The following is a 16,347-nucleotide window of genomic DNA, read 5'->3' as shown; positions in this document are numbered from 1 at the left end:
TGATCGCAGAAACAGTGATGATAACAACAACAACAACAACAACGTTAGAAGGGATCTTGGTGGTCATCTAGTCCAACCCCATGCTCAGGCAGGAAACCCTATACCAGGGGTAGGCAACCTCGGCTCTTTTATGACTCATGGACTTCAACTCCCAGAATTCCTCAGTCAGCTATGCTGACTGAGGAATTTTGGGAGTTGAAGTCCATGAGTCATAAAAGAGCCGAGGTTGCCTACCCCTGCCCTATACCATTTCAGACAAATGACTGTCCAGTCTCTTCTTAAAACCTTCCAGTGTTGGAGCATTCACAGCTTCTGGAGGCAGGTTGTTCCACTGGTGAATTGTTCTAGCTGTCAGGAAATTTCTCCTTAGATTCAGATCCATATATTATCCGAGAGTTTCTGGTGATGCGGTAACTGCTCTTCTGTGGAAAGCGACATGAACATGACAGAACAAGAGAAAACGGAAAGGTGATGTTTCATCTGAGTCCATATCAATTCACAGACCTTTTCAGAGCGTTTCCACATTGTTTTCCTTACGAAAATGCAAAAAGAGTTAACCTCATTGTGTTTTAATTCGCTGACCAGCACACCACCTTGAGATGTCCTTTATGCCATGGTATTTCATCCAAATGCTAATCAGGCCTGATCCTCTTAGCTTTTCAAGATCAGCCAAAATCAACCAGGATACTCAGATGCAATCTGATCCGTTCTTCATCATTTTCCTATTTTAGCGCTGTACATTCCACTAGCCCAAGCAAACGGCCAGATTTTTAGTTTATTTTGAAAGATATAATGCTCAGCATGGCCTGATGAACCACGGTTTGCTGAACAAATCATCCTTGCTTGGCATTAGCATGTTGTAAAGAATGAATTGGAAGCCACCAAGGTCAGATTCACAGAACTAAAGCCAATGACATTATGGCTTAGTTGCATACGAGCGAGTCTTAAAACTTTAAGTTGTTATCCTGTTAAAGTTATTTTCCCAAGGAATAATATATCCAACTGTTGAGAATTGGAAACTGTTCTCCCTGCTTAAAGAAGTTGGATTGTTTCCACTGTTGCTAGTGAACGGCATATTTTGTAATGCTACAGGACTTAGTTCCGAATGCAACACTTGTGGCCAGTGACTATTCTGCCCAGTATTTCAAATCTGGGTAAGAAATTGTATCAGACAGTTCTCTATCTTTAACATGAAATACCTAAAAAAAATTGCATCTGATGGGTCGGGTGAGGGGGAAAAAAAGAAATATGACTGTAAGGGCTTCAAATTATTTTCACAGTTTTTGCTGTTTTGTTATTTTGGACCAAAGAATTACCAATAAATTTGGTACAAAATTGTAACCCCGAAAGGAAATTGGCAATGAAATCACAGAGCATTTACTTGAAGCAATTCAACTCCCCCTTTTTTATGACCCTGTAGTCCCTTAATTTGAGATAGAGTCAAGGTGACTGAATGGAGCTGAGCATTTACTGGCCGGATGCCCTTCCTGAGGCCTACAGAGTTCACAGCAGACATTTTCTCTTTGCACCCTAGGAGAGAAATATCTGCCGCTACCTAAGATTGAAGTCTCAACTTTCCGAGTGGGAGGCAAGCATCTTCACCACTAAGTGAACCCCAAATTAAGGGATTAGAGCAGACATGTCAAACACAAGGCCCGGGGGCCGGATCCGGCCCGTGAAATGTTTTCATGTGGCCAACGAAGCCATCCTGGAAACAGTGAGGGAACGGCCCCTACTGCCTTGGCCCTGGCCCAGAGACCTTCCTTCTGCCAGAGACCCTCAGATCTGTCCCACTCCTGCCCAGGCCCCCATAGGCACCCTTGATGCGAACGATGTAGAGCTGGCCACGCCCACCCAGTAGGCCATACGCACTCTAGCCATGCCCACCCAGTAGGCCACGCCCACCCTGGCCATGCCCACCCGGCCCCCTGAGGGCAACCGCAATGCTGATGCGGCCCTCAATGAAATTGAGTTTGACACCCCTGGATTAGAGGCTTGTAAAAAAGGAGCTTTAAAGGGAGTTTGAAGCAGTTCAGGCCAGAAGGAAAGCCCAATGACCAAGAACTTTACACCAGTGAAAATACTCTAAATGTATCTAATTGGAAACTGGCTGCTTAGTTTCTCCCCATCTGCACACATGGACTGCATTCCCTTGCAAGCTCTTGACTCATTTCTTTTAAGTAGGTCTTCCTGTTCTTAAATCAAGGGCAGCAGCCAACAGTTATCTCTAGCTTCAGCAAAATGCCCAAATACAAACGTTTTAAGGGAGAGAAGACAGCAGTTCTAGACTTAAAACAACAGATGGACTTGCTCTCTTGCTGAACACGCCACATCAGAGTGCACGGAAAATGGAATTCAAAAGCTTTTCCAAACCGCAGCCTGGGTGAAAAAAATAAATAAAATAAATCTGATCAGAGCGCTCTAAAGTACAGCTTATCCCCAAACAACATTTGCCAGAATTTTAACAGTAGCTGAATAAAACAACACCTCCACCTTATGAGGCCAATAGAGGCGGGGGAGGGAATAAAGATTTAAGTCCATAGACTTTATCCTAAGAATTTCTTTAATTAAGAAGGATCAAAGTCAGGCATTTTGTGTCCCGAAAACACAAAACGTGACTCACACGTCATCAGGGCAAACACAGAGACATCAGAAGGAGAGGAAGACAGAGCAAAGGCTTCAAACCCTGACTTCAGCAGGAAGTCAGTGGGAAAAGGAAGGGTGGGGCTCAATAGGGTGTAAAAACACTTACTTCTAGGAAAAGATATTTTTTTTTGAGTTCTGGGCAAGATGCTGAATTTTTGGAGACTGCTTCATTTCATTGTCATTGGGTGTTGTTGTTGTTGTTGTTGTTGTTGTTGTTGTTGTTATTATTATTATTATTATTATTATTATTATTATTATTATTATTATTATTATTATTATTATTCACACAGTCAGCCAGATGTTCAGACTGGATTTGGCATTTTTGTTTACCTATCAAGTCCTTACCAAGGACCTGGGATAGGCAGATGCGGATGTTTGAATTGATGGTATTACAGATCTTGTTGCAGGATGGAAGCTGTTCCGACTAAGGCCGCCTTTTGCAATTGACTGATGGCGAATTTGTCAATGCCAATGGTGTCCAAGTGGTGCTCCAGTTGTTTTGGAATTGCACCCAAGGTGCTTATTACTATTGGCACTACCCTTGCTTGCCTTTGCCACAGCCTTTCTATTTCCATTTGTAGGTCTTTGTATTTTGTTATCTTCTCCAGTTCTTTCTCTTCTATTCTGCTGTCTCCAGGTACTGCCACGTCCACTATCCACAGGCACTGCCATGTCCACTATCCAGATGATGATGATGATGATAATGATGATGATGATTTTAAAGAGCCAAGGAACAAGCTACATATTATGATAGCCGGGCCAGAAATGAAACCTTTGCAAAAAAAATTTTTGCATGGGGATAGAAGGAAGAGGCAAGCTTGCAGGGATGATGCTATGAATGAAAAAAAGGATCATTTTCGTAACACTCATTTTAAAACACATGCTTCACTTTTCACTTCGGGATGAAACTATCCAGATTAGTCAGTCTGTTTAAAGTCAAACCCGATCAGCATCCATTCATCTTTGGAAATGTCTGAAAATGGCTTCTCCACAACCCTCTTATTATTACTTTTTTCCCTCCTCCTTGGGCTATTTGAGAACTTTTAAAATATTTGTCTTTGTGTCGTTTTTGAAATGAGGCAGTTTGTTGGAGTTATGTTGAGGAGGTTTGCTGGGACACCTTTTTCTGTGGCATAGAAACCCAGATGCTTGCTAGGTTGGGAGATGCAGTCAAAACCCTTTATCCAGGGGTTCCTCCTGATTCTTCTGAATCAAAGTGTGGGGTGCCAAGGTGATTGTAAAAATGAGACTGGGCAACCATTTGAGCAAGATGGTATAAGGTCTCCTTCCTTGAGCAGGAGGTTGGACTAGAAGACCTCTGAGGTCCCTTCCAGCCCAATGATTTTCTATGTTTCATGTTCAAAACAGGTGGCACAGCCACTCACTCATGCCCTCCCTTCTCTGATCCAAATCAAGGGAAATGCAGGAATCCTGCACCTACAGTAGTGGCCTAAATTGTGGAAACCTTTTGGGAAAAGTGTACAGTAGCAATGCCACCTTTGGTTAGGTTTCCACCCACTTTTTCTTCTAATTTCTTTATAACTGTAGCCTTGTTCACTTAATAATACTATTTTACATCACTTTCTGGACAACCAGTCAACTCTTTGCACCATTACTTTGATTTTATTACATTTTACGAGCTCACTAAATGAAAGAACCCAAAAAAACCCAACCAACTTGATAGGGATCACGTAACACACTGACAAATGTCCTCCTCTCAGCTTCAATACATGACATCAATAACTGAATCCTACTGTGATCTGATTGGCTCATTGCCAAAACACAATGACACCTCTCTAAACACTCATGCTCATTGGCTACAATCAGATGAAGGAAAGCTACCTGATATCAACCTAAGCAAGTGGTGCTTCCTTTTTCTGGTTATTTGGCTATAACTTTTCATAAAATACAGTACAGATGATTGAACAAACTATGTTGCTTTACGTTCTTGATTAAATTATCTTTCCATTGATATATAAATTTATGGTACTACTCCAAAAAAAAAGTGGTGTTATTAGCCATCAAGCCTCAAAAGTACACTTTCCCCAAAAGGTTTCTGCAATTTTGGCCACTACTGTAAGACATAAGACAAAATTCTGTTTTGATGGAGATTTTGGAAGCAAATTCTCTTTCGTCGAATGAGAGCTGGCAGAAAAATGAAGATTTCTGCTCTGCACTGCTAAAAATAGAATAGTGGGATATCAGTAGAATGAGACAATTGAGTCTCTTGTGGCAGTCAGCTTCACTTAATGCTATTTCAGGAAGGCCTTCCATGCTGTTGTCCACCAGCAGCCTACATCCATTTAAAATTTAGAAATATTAATAAATTAAATTAAATTAAATTAAATTAAAATCAATAGTTCCTGACCCGTGTTTCTGAAATACAGTCATATTGAACACTCCCTCCACCAACTTCCTGTGTACAACAATCCTGTGGAGTAGACTGAGACAAAAGATAGCAAGAAGTGTCATCCAGTGACCTTCCACCACCAAGGGCAGACTTAAATACAGAGTACCCTGTGTTGCGATCCTTTCTCAAATATTACATTGGAAGGCCCTTGAGGAAAAAAAATATCTTTTTTTAAAAAAAATGTTGGTTCAAAGAAGAGATGGTCAAACTTTTTTCAGGCTCCACAACCTGTTAAGAAGAAGAAATTTCTGAGCAAGAGTTAAAATTCTAGTGATAAAAAAAATGGGCTGACTTCAAGTGAACTTTTTTTCCCTTTGTCATGGGACATCACCGAGTTGAGCCCTAGCAAGTCCATGAAACAGATTGAAAAACTCAGTAGAAGGTATCAAGAATACTACAGGTAGCCCTTCACGTACAACCATTTGTTTAGTGACCTTTCAAAATTACAACAGCACAGAAAAAAGTGACTTACTTGCACTTAAGAGCATCATAGCATTCTCCCATGGTCACATGATCAAAATCCAGGCATTTGGCAATCAGCAATGTACAGTAGTGGCCAAAATTGTGGAAACCTTTTGGGAAAAGTGTACTTGATGGCTAATAACACCACTTTTTGGGGGGGGAAGTAGTACCATAAAATTATATATCAATGGAAAGATAATTTAATCAAGAAGGTAATGCAACATAGTTTGTTCGATGATCTGTACTGTATTCTATGAAAAGTTATAGCCAAATAACCAGAAAAAGGAAGCATAACTTGCTTAGTTTGATATCAGGTAGCTTTCCTTCATCTGATTGTAGCCAATGAGCATGAGTGTTTAGAGAGCCAATCAGGTGTCATCGTGTTTTGGCAATGAGCCAATCAGATCACAGTAGGACTCAGTTATTGATGTCGTGTATTGAAGCTGAGAGGAGGACATTTGTCAGTGTGTTACGTGATCCCTATCAAGTTGGTTGGGTTTTTTTGTGTTCTTTCATTTAGTGAGCTTGTAAAACGTAATAAAATTAAAGTAATGATGCAGAGAGTTGACTGGTTGCCCAGAAAGCGATGTAAAATAGTATTATTAAGTGAACAAGGCTACAGTTATAAAGAAATTAGAAGAAAAATGGGTGGAAACTTAACCAAAGGTGGCATTGCTACTGTACACTTTTCCCAAAAGGTTTCCACAGTTTTGGCCACTACTCTATTTATGATGGTTGCAGTGTCCTGGGATCATGTGTTCTCCTTTTGCAACTTTCCAAGCCAGTTTCTGACAACCAAAGCCAATGCCACAAGCCGGATTTGCTTAATGACCATGTGATTCACTTAACAGCTGCAAGGAGCGGGGTTTGAACCTATAACAATATCCTGATCAAGGAAGTACCAACTCAGACAAACAATCAAGCAATAATCAACAGTCTAATCAAGGAAGTACCAAGGAGAAAAAACCATTACCAGCACCGTCAGGGCAGGCTACTGTATATCAACAGGATGCAAACCGCATTTCCTTCTAGCACTGATGATGTTACCTAGTTGGGTAATGAAACATTTGCAAGTAAGTTCAGAGAGCACCACGGACTCCATAGTTCAACCTTGAACTACATTTATTCTTTCCTATTGAGATTGGACTTTTGTGTACTCTCCACTGCCATCTTACACCCTTACAAGCACAAGCATACCAAACTCCACCCACAAGAATTAATTTCCTGGTAAATAAAGTTCAAAAAACAAATTGTCTTTCATCAAACTGAATGAGGGGAAAAGCACAGAAACATTTATATGACTAGCATTTTAAAGAAAATGAGAGGAGAATTATCTGGAATGTTGTATTTCTTTCCAAACAGAAATTGAAACTGCACATTTTCTAAGTCTGTAAATTTCCCCAATTTTCCTAACTCGGGGGTGGGGGTGGAAAATAGTAACTTTCACTTCCATTTGAAGTAACCAAGGCAAGAATAAACAAATATTCTGTCTCTCCAAATCTTGATGTTGCAGAATAAAAATATAACCCAGCTGCAAAATGCAATCATAGATATTTTCATGGATGGCGGAAAACCCTGAACAATCCCATAATAATCTGTGCAGAACATGATCAAATGGAGTACCAATGGGGAACTAGCTGAAACAAGCAGAAATGCTTACTGAATTACAGTATACTAGTGAAATGTGCCATTTCTACGCATCCATGCAACGTTTCAACACACAAATTTATGGTCGATCCTGCCACCTGATATATACCATCATCACAATTGGATTTAACCCCCCCCCCATAAAAAGCACGCTGCAATTGCAAAGAAACTTACTAAACAGAAGGCTCTGTTCACACAACATGCTAAACCGCTTCTTATTTTACCATAGTTGATTGACTAAACCACAAGAGGTTGGATTCACGCAATACTCTAATCCAAACTAAACAAAGAGCATTACAGTTTAGCACAAACGAGCATGGAATATATTCATGTCTTGATTTATCCCCTTTTCATTTCAAATTAATCCCAAGACCTCAGACTATTTAAATTCCATCTGCAATGGGAATTACTTCTGAGTGAGTATCTAGGAATGTGCTATTTTGCCTATCCAAATCCCTTGGTTTTAATAGGCATTAGCTCACTTAGCTTTGCAAACAATCAGGCTTTCCAGATCAAATAACCTATGCTATTTTTACCCCACTGTCCCACTTACATTTTAAACAGGAACACCTAGTATTTTTTAAAAGCCTCTGCAGATCAATATTTTATGATGAACCAACCTATTCCAAAGCAAGTTACTTTTCTCTAGCTCCAAACACTTAAAGAAACGTAAGTATAGAGACAACTACAACGGAAGTTAGGAGTGTTTCGAAGTTAGGAAAGAAGCCAAAGCAAAAACACTGGGCCTAATCCAGCGTATATAATAGGTATAATGATAAAGAAATTGTTAAAGATCAAGACCATTGTTGCCCAAATGGTCAATATTATTTTTATTTTAGGCAGTTCCCACTCTGTTGTAGTGGAACAACCAATCACTAAGTTATCAGGGAGAACCAATGGTTTGTCGCTACCATCTTCCCCAGTAATCCATCCCGGCTGGGTGATGACAGCACGATAAACCTGAGTTAATAAAACATGACTCCTATTCACATAGGTTATTTAATCTAAATCTAAATCTATGGCTTCACATGAAGTTTGGGTTCACCTATCATACTCAGGAAGGGGTTCAAGAACATGAATGCAACAGCACTTAAGACTTATTTACCGCTCTATAGTTCTTTACAGCCCTCTCTAAGCGGTTTACAGAGTCAGCATAGATGACCCCCAACAATCTGGGTCTTCATTTTATCGACCTTAGAAGGATGGAAGGCCGAGTCAACCTGGAGCCCTGTCGGATTGAACTCCAGGTGGTGGGCAGAGTTTGCCTGCAATGCTGCATTCTAACCATGGCACGTCCTATCCACCAACACCTCTATTTTTCCCCATCTAGCAGAAAGAAAACAGACTTGTTCAGGTGTTTTTTTTAATTATCAGTGTTGGAGAATCAAGGGCTACAGTGAGCAGAGAAGTGACAGACAGAAACGGCAATGATGGAATAGCTGGGATTTGGGACCTTCCCACTCACCCCTAATGTCTGCGTCTCTATTCCTGCTCCAGCTTTTTCTAGCTGCATTAAATGCATCTCCTGAATGCAACATGGGTTGTCCTATTAGGGATAAAACAGAAGTAGGAGGCAGAAGCAGTGCAGGAAGGAAACCTGCCTGCTCCACCCCTGAACAGCGTCTACGAAACTCAAATTGGAGGACTGCAAGGAGCATTCATTGAACATCAAGTGTAGTTAGATATCCATGGGTCAGGTGTAAGTGACATCACAGTTCTACATTTCATCATGCAAATATTGCATGCAATATTATACTGTATGTAAGTATATATGCCAGATGAGGGAGTCAAGCTATTCTCCAAAGCACCTGAAGGCAGGACAAGAAGCAGCGGATGGAAACTAAAGAGAGAAGCAAGCTAGAACTTAGGAAAAATTTCCTGGATGTGAGAACAATTAATCAGTGGAACAACTTGCTTCCAGAAGTTGTGGGAGCTCCATCACTGGAGGTTTTTAAGAAAAGACTGGACAACCATTTGTCTGAAATGGTATAGGGTTTCCTGCCTGAGCAGCGGGGTTGGACTAGAAGACCTCCAAGGTCCCTTCCAACTATATTATTATTATTATTATTATTATTATTATTATTATTATTATTATTATTATTATTATTATTATTATTATTGCTTATGCTTGAGATCATGGCCATGATTAGGAAACAGCTGAAAACCCTAAACTTGACTTGATTCCAGTTCAACCATGACTTTTTAAAACAATTTAAGAAAGGGAAAAAAATAATTAGATACAAACATCCAGCCTGATGCCGTTGAGGAGATTTCCAAAGGTAGGCTGGTCACTTTTGTTTGCAAAAGCCCTTTGGGTAGATCTTCTACTGGTAGAGCCAGGAGAGAGGTAAAGTTCAAGAATAGGTTTTGCCAGTTACTGATCTTTGTCTTTAAGCAATGATTAAGTCCACTCCCATTAAAACAGCGGTGTCCAACCTTGGCAACTTTTAAGATCTGTGGAGCAGCTCCCAGAATTCCCCAGCCAATCATGCTGGCTGGGGAATTCTGGGAGTTTTAATCCACAATTTGCCAAGGTTGGACACCCCTGTATTAAAGTATTCTCTGGAAATTAAGTCTGATATATATATTAGTGACACGTTCATACACCCTGCTAAGCCAGTGTTGCTTTAGTTATGATTTGGATAAACCACGACTTTATAAATAATGGTTTGTAAATCATAATTACTACAAATCACGTTATGTCAAAAGGAAATAAAATTACACGATGGCTTAACACGATGCATGAATCCAACCATTAATCTACTTTCTATAGACAGCCAACTAGCACAGAGATTAGGATGTTGGGAGTAGTATTGGGAAGACCCAGGCAGCAGCCTGCTTCCATTATGGAAATTCTTCAGTTAACTTTCAGCCAGACGACTCTTATTAGAATAAAATTAGGGAAGGTTGCCTCGAGTTCCTGAGAAACAGGATGATAAAAAGATATTATACACATTGTTCTTGACTTAGAACCATTCATTCAGTGACTGTTCAAAGTTACAATGGCAATGAAAAAAGTGACTTATGACCGGCCTTTACAATTGCGACACGTGATGAAAATTCAGCTGCATGGCAACCCAGCATACATTTATGACAGTTGCTCCCTCCCAGGGTGCTTGCCATTTGCAATTTTCCCCATTGGCTTCCGCCAATGCAAAGTCAATGTGGGAATTGACTTTAAGCTGATTTGCTTAATGACCACAGGATTCACTTAGCAGCTGCAGTGATCCGCTTATAAAACTGGACGTAACTCACTTTCAACACCCACTTTGCTTAGCAAATTCTAGTCCCAGTTGTGATCATAAGTCGGGGAACCGTCCTGTACACTAGTGCTTCCATTTTGTGATAAAGGTTTTCAAGGAAAATATTTTATCTCATGTTTCAAAATCTTATGCATGCATCAATAATCAGATCACACAGGCAGGCATATGTGTGTACGTGAATGCACAAAGTTTCTGTTTATTCCAAGTAAGATCACCAACGCAATGACTACAGTGGTTGTGGCTCATTTCATGGCACAATCCTGTATCTTATACAGAAGTAAATTTGACTTCAGATAAACCTAGGGATTAATGTACCGCCCGAGTTTCTTGCAGACAAAGAGGTACGGCTGGATTACAAACACACTCTAGCCACAAAGGACATAAATAAGCACCGGCAGTAGAAATCCTCTTTTACTACTTTTTAATGTGTTAAGTCTTTCTAATAAAAGTTTACTGCAAATTAGTAGAAGCCAATCAACGTTAGCCTTTATTGTCTGGTTGAATTTTTGTTTGTTTGTTTGCCATTTATAAGTGAAGCAAGTCTAATAAGCTGAGTTAAAACAAATTGTAAAAAACATGAAAGAACTTGGGGGCCCCGTGAGTGGATCCTACTGGTTGATCATTTTATTAAAGATGCCAAGAAAGGAACTCCTTTCCTTTGCAAATAGCTAATGAGAATTCTTTTGCTCCGATTGCAGAGGGTTCTTTTCAGAAAAAACATGCTGGCTAAAAAGCAAGCCATCATCCACTACAACAGATATCAAAGGAGAAGTGACTTTGCCAAAAGCATGACAAATGCCGATATCCATGCTTTAAAGGAAACAAGATGCATTTCTTGAACCAAGGGAATCACTCCAGATTATCACTTGAAAGGATGGGAACAATCCCTGGTCCAGAAAGGCTTATGTAGGTATGGTTCATTATTATTCATGACATATTATTGCCTGCACTACCTCTGAGGACATCAGAGGTAGCTGCAAATCCTTTCCTATCTTAGCACCCTAACACCTTGAAGATTTGCTAAGGTAAGCTGCATCCCTGAACAGAAATATTACTATGACAAATTCCCCTTTATTATCATCATACGAAATACTCTATACGGGTAGCTCTCGACTTACAAGAGTTTGTTTAATCACTATTCAAGGTTACAGCAGTACTGGAAAAAGTGACAGATCACCGTTTTTCACACGACCATTGCAGTATCCCCCATGGTCAGGTGATCCAAATCCAGATGCTTGGCAACTGACTTGCATTTATGACAGTTGCAGTGTCCTGGGGTCACTTTTGTAAACTTCTGATGAGCAAAGTTAATGGGGAAACCAGATTGACTTAACAACGGTGGCAAGACAGGTTTTAAAATGGAGCAAAACTCACTTAACAAATGTCTCAGCCACAAAAATTTTGGGCTCGTAAGTCGAGGATTACCGGCAATATGGTCACCAGGTCTTGATCCTACACACCTAGGACTATAGGCTTGCCACACAATTTTGTCTACTCCAAAGCAAACCTCACAGAGCAGGGCTTACTTCCCAAGATGTCCACATCTAGAAATCTGTATTTTAAGGCCGAGAAACTCAACATGTTACAAGGAGAAGCTCCTAAGTGAAAACATGAAGGCTTGTTTCTGAATGAATATATCTAAGGTCTGAGTGGACGCTTTTTTGGAACATTTGGATCAGATACAGTACAGCTCATTTGGGAATATTCTGGAAAAAGAAAATAACCATTCAACTTCTCAAACTCCAACTTTGGCAAAGAAAAATGCAGGTGAACGCAAGCAAAGGAGAGGAGAAAGCAAAAGAATGTGTTGTTTTTTTAAAAAGTCAAGAGAATTCAAATCTACAGAAGCTCATAGTAAAATAAAATCTCCTTCCGAATCATCCGCTTTTGGGGGAAGAAGTCACACTTATACAACAGAGGATATTCTTTAAGTGTTGAGAGATTCACAAAAGGCTGAGAAAACAACAGTTTAATAGATGAAATAAATACTCCAGTACATGCAAGTTTAAAAAAAAAACCCACTGAAAAAATAATTAAAAACCAAAATCACTCATGTTATAGTGTAATTTACCCAATCCCTATTTTAACACACTCACAGTAGCTCCCCCATTGGAAAGTGACACCCAGCCTCATTGCTTTCCTTGCAAATGCACTTCTAACCCATCACTCGATTCAAAAGTAACCATACAAATCAAAACTAAAGTCGTAGCTACACCCATTCGTAAAAGTTTTCTTTCTTCTAGAGTGTATGAAAACTGAGGTAACTTTTTTTATTTTTTCCTTTTTCATCTTCCTGCTCAACTAAACAAAATAAAATCTAGGAGATTTTGGTAGAGCCACCCTCCTCCCGCAAAACCCCCATCTTCTAACATTTTAAAAATCGCATCCAGCACGATTAAAGCTTGGACCCCCATCAGCAAACCTTTCCTAGGACCGCTGTAACCCCTGCTTGGCCACAGGCTTCAACAAAAAAAAGAAGCAATGAAGCACAATCAGCTTGGATGCAGCCTTAGGAATAATTCCAAAGTTACTAGCCTGGGCAAGGTCCTAGGAGCCTGCTGACAGCCAGCAATAGAAGAACAGAGAATTTAAATCATTTTGCACAAGGCCTACAAAAGAGGAGAGCCTTTTCCTCCAAGAACTGACCTTGATTTTGGACCAAGCAGAAGGATATGCGGTTGCTCGCTTGCCTGAACAGAATTCTACCTGCCTGTCTCAGGCCACTGCAAGCCACCTACAGTTCCATGCTTAAATTGTAAGGCTGCTTGGATGATTTATAGATTTGGAGTGTGTGGGGGGAATGTGCAGTCCCATTCCTTCCCCAGATAACAGACATCCATGCTGATTATGACATGTAAGCTAAAAAAAAGCATGGTTTTACTGCCTCCTCACACTATTATTTTAGCAATAATAATAAGAATTAAAGGACTGCGCTACACAAATTCTTTGGTATACGAAAAGAAAACCTGGGGCAGAAAAGGGGTTTTCTGTTAGAGGCAGCCATGCAATCTAAAACTGAATAGATTAATTCACAGAATTTGCATTTGCTGGCGGTAAAGTCCGGGGTGACGAGCGTTCCCTTAGGGCCTGAGATAACAGGTTGCAGCCGTCGGAGACCGCACACGCCGAGTTCCTCAACCTTTCCCTATATTCAGTCATCTTGGTGCTACTGTCGTTGTGTTGGGCTATATCCCTGAGGCATTGAGTAAGGAGCACGCAAGCCGAGACGACACTCATTGCACCGCCCAAAATGGCCGTCTGGACAGATTTGCCCTCTGGGTTGATGGTGGCCGCTCTGCCCAAAAACTGAGGCTCTGTGGCAAAACCCACCAACGCACACACAGACTGCACCAAAGGTCCACTAAACAAGACGCACCGGTTGCGTGTCAGCTCGTTAGGGGATGTCTTGACCTCCCGGACGCAGGCCAGGAGAGCAGAGGCGCTGGTGCTCATGCATTTGACGCTAAGTTTGAACTGCTCCTTGGCAAACCTATCCTTGGACTTCTCGCTGGCCAGGACGCAGGCGTCGGTCAGAAACTTCAAGTTCTTGGACATGTTCTGAGAGACCTCCAAAAGGAGCTGAGGGCTTAGGTCAGCGAGAGGGGTGGTCTTCAAGATCCCACACCCATGTTCCACCTCGTGCTTACATCTGGTCACCTTGTAGCGATCCACCAAGCCGGGTGAAGCCGGCTGAGCCCCTGGCGTCTCCACCGCTGCTAGGTAAGCCGCGTGGGCCGAGCACTCTGTCAAAGAGACCACCAAGTCCCCCATCTCCCCCAGGATGTCTCCCACTTCGGTGAAACGGCCCATATTGAGTTGGCTCTGGACGTCATGGGTCAAAATGGAGAGGCCTTTGGTCCTGGCGATGATGGTGTCCCTGCACTTTTCAAAGGATTCTCCGAAGACAGACAAGCTCTCCGTATGGACCGGCCGGCTCTCGCTGGATAGCAGGAGCAGATCAGCTACCAGCTGCATCTTGATCTTGCAGAGGTCACAGGTGGCCACAAGCTTCTTCCTTGGCAAAGAGCTGCCGCTGGGGGTGGATGTCTCAGTAGTGGACTTGCCAGAGCCGCCGCTAGCCATGGTGCCGGAGGGGCACACGCATGCCTCTGGGGACCCCACTGCTGCCACCACTCCGCTTCCAGCTGCCTCCCGAGGAGTCCCCGCTGAGCCCGGCAGGATCGCTCTGCCCTTTCCGCACCATCATTCCATTAATCTGCACAAATAAACCAGAGTCTCGGAGCACCAGAGGAAGAGAAAGGGGCTGGCCGACCCACCACCAAGTCGGAAGCAAGCGGGGAAGCAGTGGCCAGTGTCCCTCCACCTTCTCCAGAAAGGGCTGCCACTCCAGACACCGGTCACAACACCCAGCCTGCGGATGAAAAATGCTGCGGTGGTCGCCACTGGCTCATGGGACCCTCAAACCCTCGATTCTTTGAGGGCATCTTCGCGGCTCCGGCTAACTTTTCTTTCGGAGAGGGGCCAGGAAAAATGGGATGCAGACCTGCCAATACAAAGAGCAAGGTTAAAACTTCCCGGCTGGCTGCCTGGCTTCATTCGGCAAAGATCTCAGCCAGGCGGCCACCCGCCCCACCCACCCCCCGCCAGCCCCGGACAGACTTCACGCCTTTTCAAGGGAAGCTGGTCCCGCGGCGCAGTCAAAGCGCAAGACCGGCGCACCGCCCGTTCGCTCCGCCGCCACCCCCCTCGCGCGGAAAGCGGGCGGGCACCGGTCTTCCTCTCCCCGCTATCAGGAAGAGCAGGCGAGGGTGTGGCCGGGCTCAGCTTGAGCAGCAGCAGCAGCAACGGCAACGGCGGGCGGAGAGCGAGGGAGGGAGGGGAGGGGAGAGCCGGCTGGGCTCGCCAAGAAGCGTTTTTACGCGCTCACCTCCGGAGCAAAGGAGGACACCGGCGTCCGGGGGAAGGAGCGGGCGGGAGGTCGAGGCAGCGTCTCTTGCTCGGCGGCCCCCTTCTTCCTTTCTTTCTTTCCTTCGCCGACCCGGAATCCTCTGGGCCGTTTCTCTCCTCTTTTTGCCCCGATCACGCCACCCACTTGGCTCCCCCGTTTCCGGGAAGACGCATCTCCAAGGCGTTGGCGCATCCGCTTGGCGGGCGGAGAAGTTCGGACTCGAGTCCCCCCCCCGCTCAGGTGGAGGGCTGCTCGGGCAGTCCCGGGGGACGGGATCCTCGCCGGCTTCGGTCCCCTCCTCCGGCCATAGCTAGCTTTTCTCCCTCCCCACCCCCCACCCCCCGGGAGGACGGCCCGACTTCCAGAAGGGTGGAGGGCTCCCGAGGCCGGAAAGCAACACTTCCTATCTGCGGGGAGGAGCGAGGTTTTTTTTTGGGGGGGGGGTGGGTTTCCCTCCGGACTTCCCAACTTTAAAAAAAAAAAAGTGGGGGAGAGATGCCTGCTAAGCGGCGCCCGCCTCCGCCGTGGCTTCCACCGCCCGGCCGGGATGCCTTGGCTGCTGCATGGCTGGGAAGGGCGGGCGGCCGTGCGCCCTAGCCGACGCGCCTGCTTGCTTGCTTGCTTGCCTGCCTGCCTCCCCCCCTTCCTCCTCCGCCGCCCTTTTCCCTCCCGTTGCCTCCGCTGCAACCTCGCCTTAAGCCTATAGCAATCTTTTGTGCGGCTTGTCGCCGCCCTTCCTTTTAAATGCCCACGCCCGCTGCTTACGGAAAACTCCTCCCCGGTGGAAGAAAAGAGAGGAAAGGCAGGGCGGCGGCGGTAGCAGCAGCGACGCCGCCGCCGGGCTCCAGCTTCGCGTCGGCTGCTGCGCTCCCGGGTTGGGTTCGGGTTTGCGCAAAGCTCGCCTTGGCTTCTCCCCTCTCTCCTTAAGGGCCAGCGCGGTTGCTTACCCGCCCTTGACACACACACACACACACACACAGGCGGCTTCGGGCGCCTGTCCAGCTTGATCG

General features: G+C 43.9%; 1 protein-coding gene across 2 annotated transcripts; it reads right to left on the bottom strand.

The window, feature by feature from the left end:
* Positions 1-168: 168 nt before the first annotated feature.
* On the bottom strand, positions 169-15,675 carry TLNRD1 (talin rod domain containing 1). Of its 2 annotated transcripts, XM_081336971.1 has the most exons (4): positions 15,317-15,675; positions 13,805-14,932; positions 2,258-2,379; positions 169-422 (listed from the first exon to the last, which is right to left on the bottom strand). In XM_081336971.1, exons 2-4 carry the CDS (start codon positions 14,509-14,511, stop codon positions 373-375), a joined length of 879 nt encoding a protein of 292 aa, XP_081193097.1. In that variant the 5' UTR covers positions 14,512-14,932; positions 15,317-15,675; the 3' UTR covers positions 169-372. The 2 variants fall into 2 exon arrangements, with proteins under 2 accessions (XP_081193097.1, XP_081193096.1); XM_081336970.1 differs by lacking the exons at positions 169-422; positions 2,258-2,379 and having other exon boundaries at positions 12,383-14,932.
* Between the last annotated feature and the right edge of the window lie 672 nt (positions 15,676-16,347).

Source organism: Vipera berus, assembly GCF_964194415.1.
Source record: "Vipera berus genome assembly, chromosome: 12".
NCBI lineage: Eukaryota > Metazoa > Chordata > Lepidosauria > Squamata > Viperidae > Vipera > Vipera berus.
The sequence above is the reverse complement of the archived record's forward strand: the minus strand, read 5'-3'. Positions and strand labels throughout refer to the sequence as shown.

What these genes read in the sequence shown, in the direction of transcription:
- TLNRD1 (XM_081336970.1), bottom strand. Translation starts at nt 14,511, where the DNA reads ATGGCTAGCGGCGGCTCTGGCAAGTCCACTACTGAGACATCCACCCCC.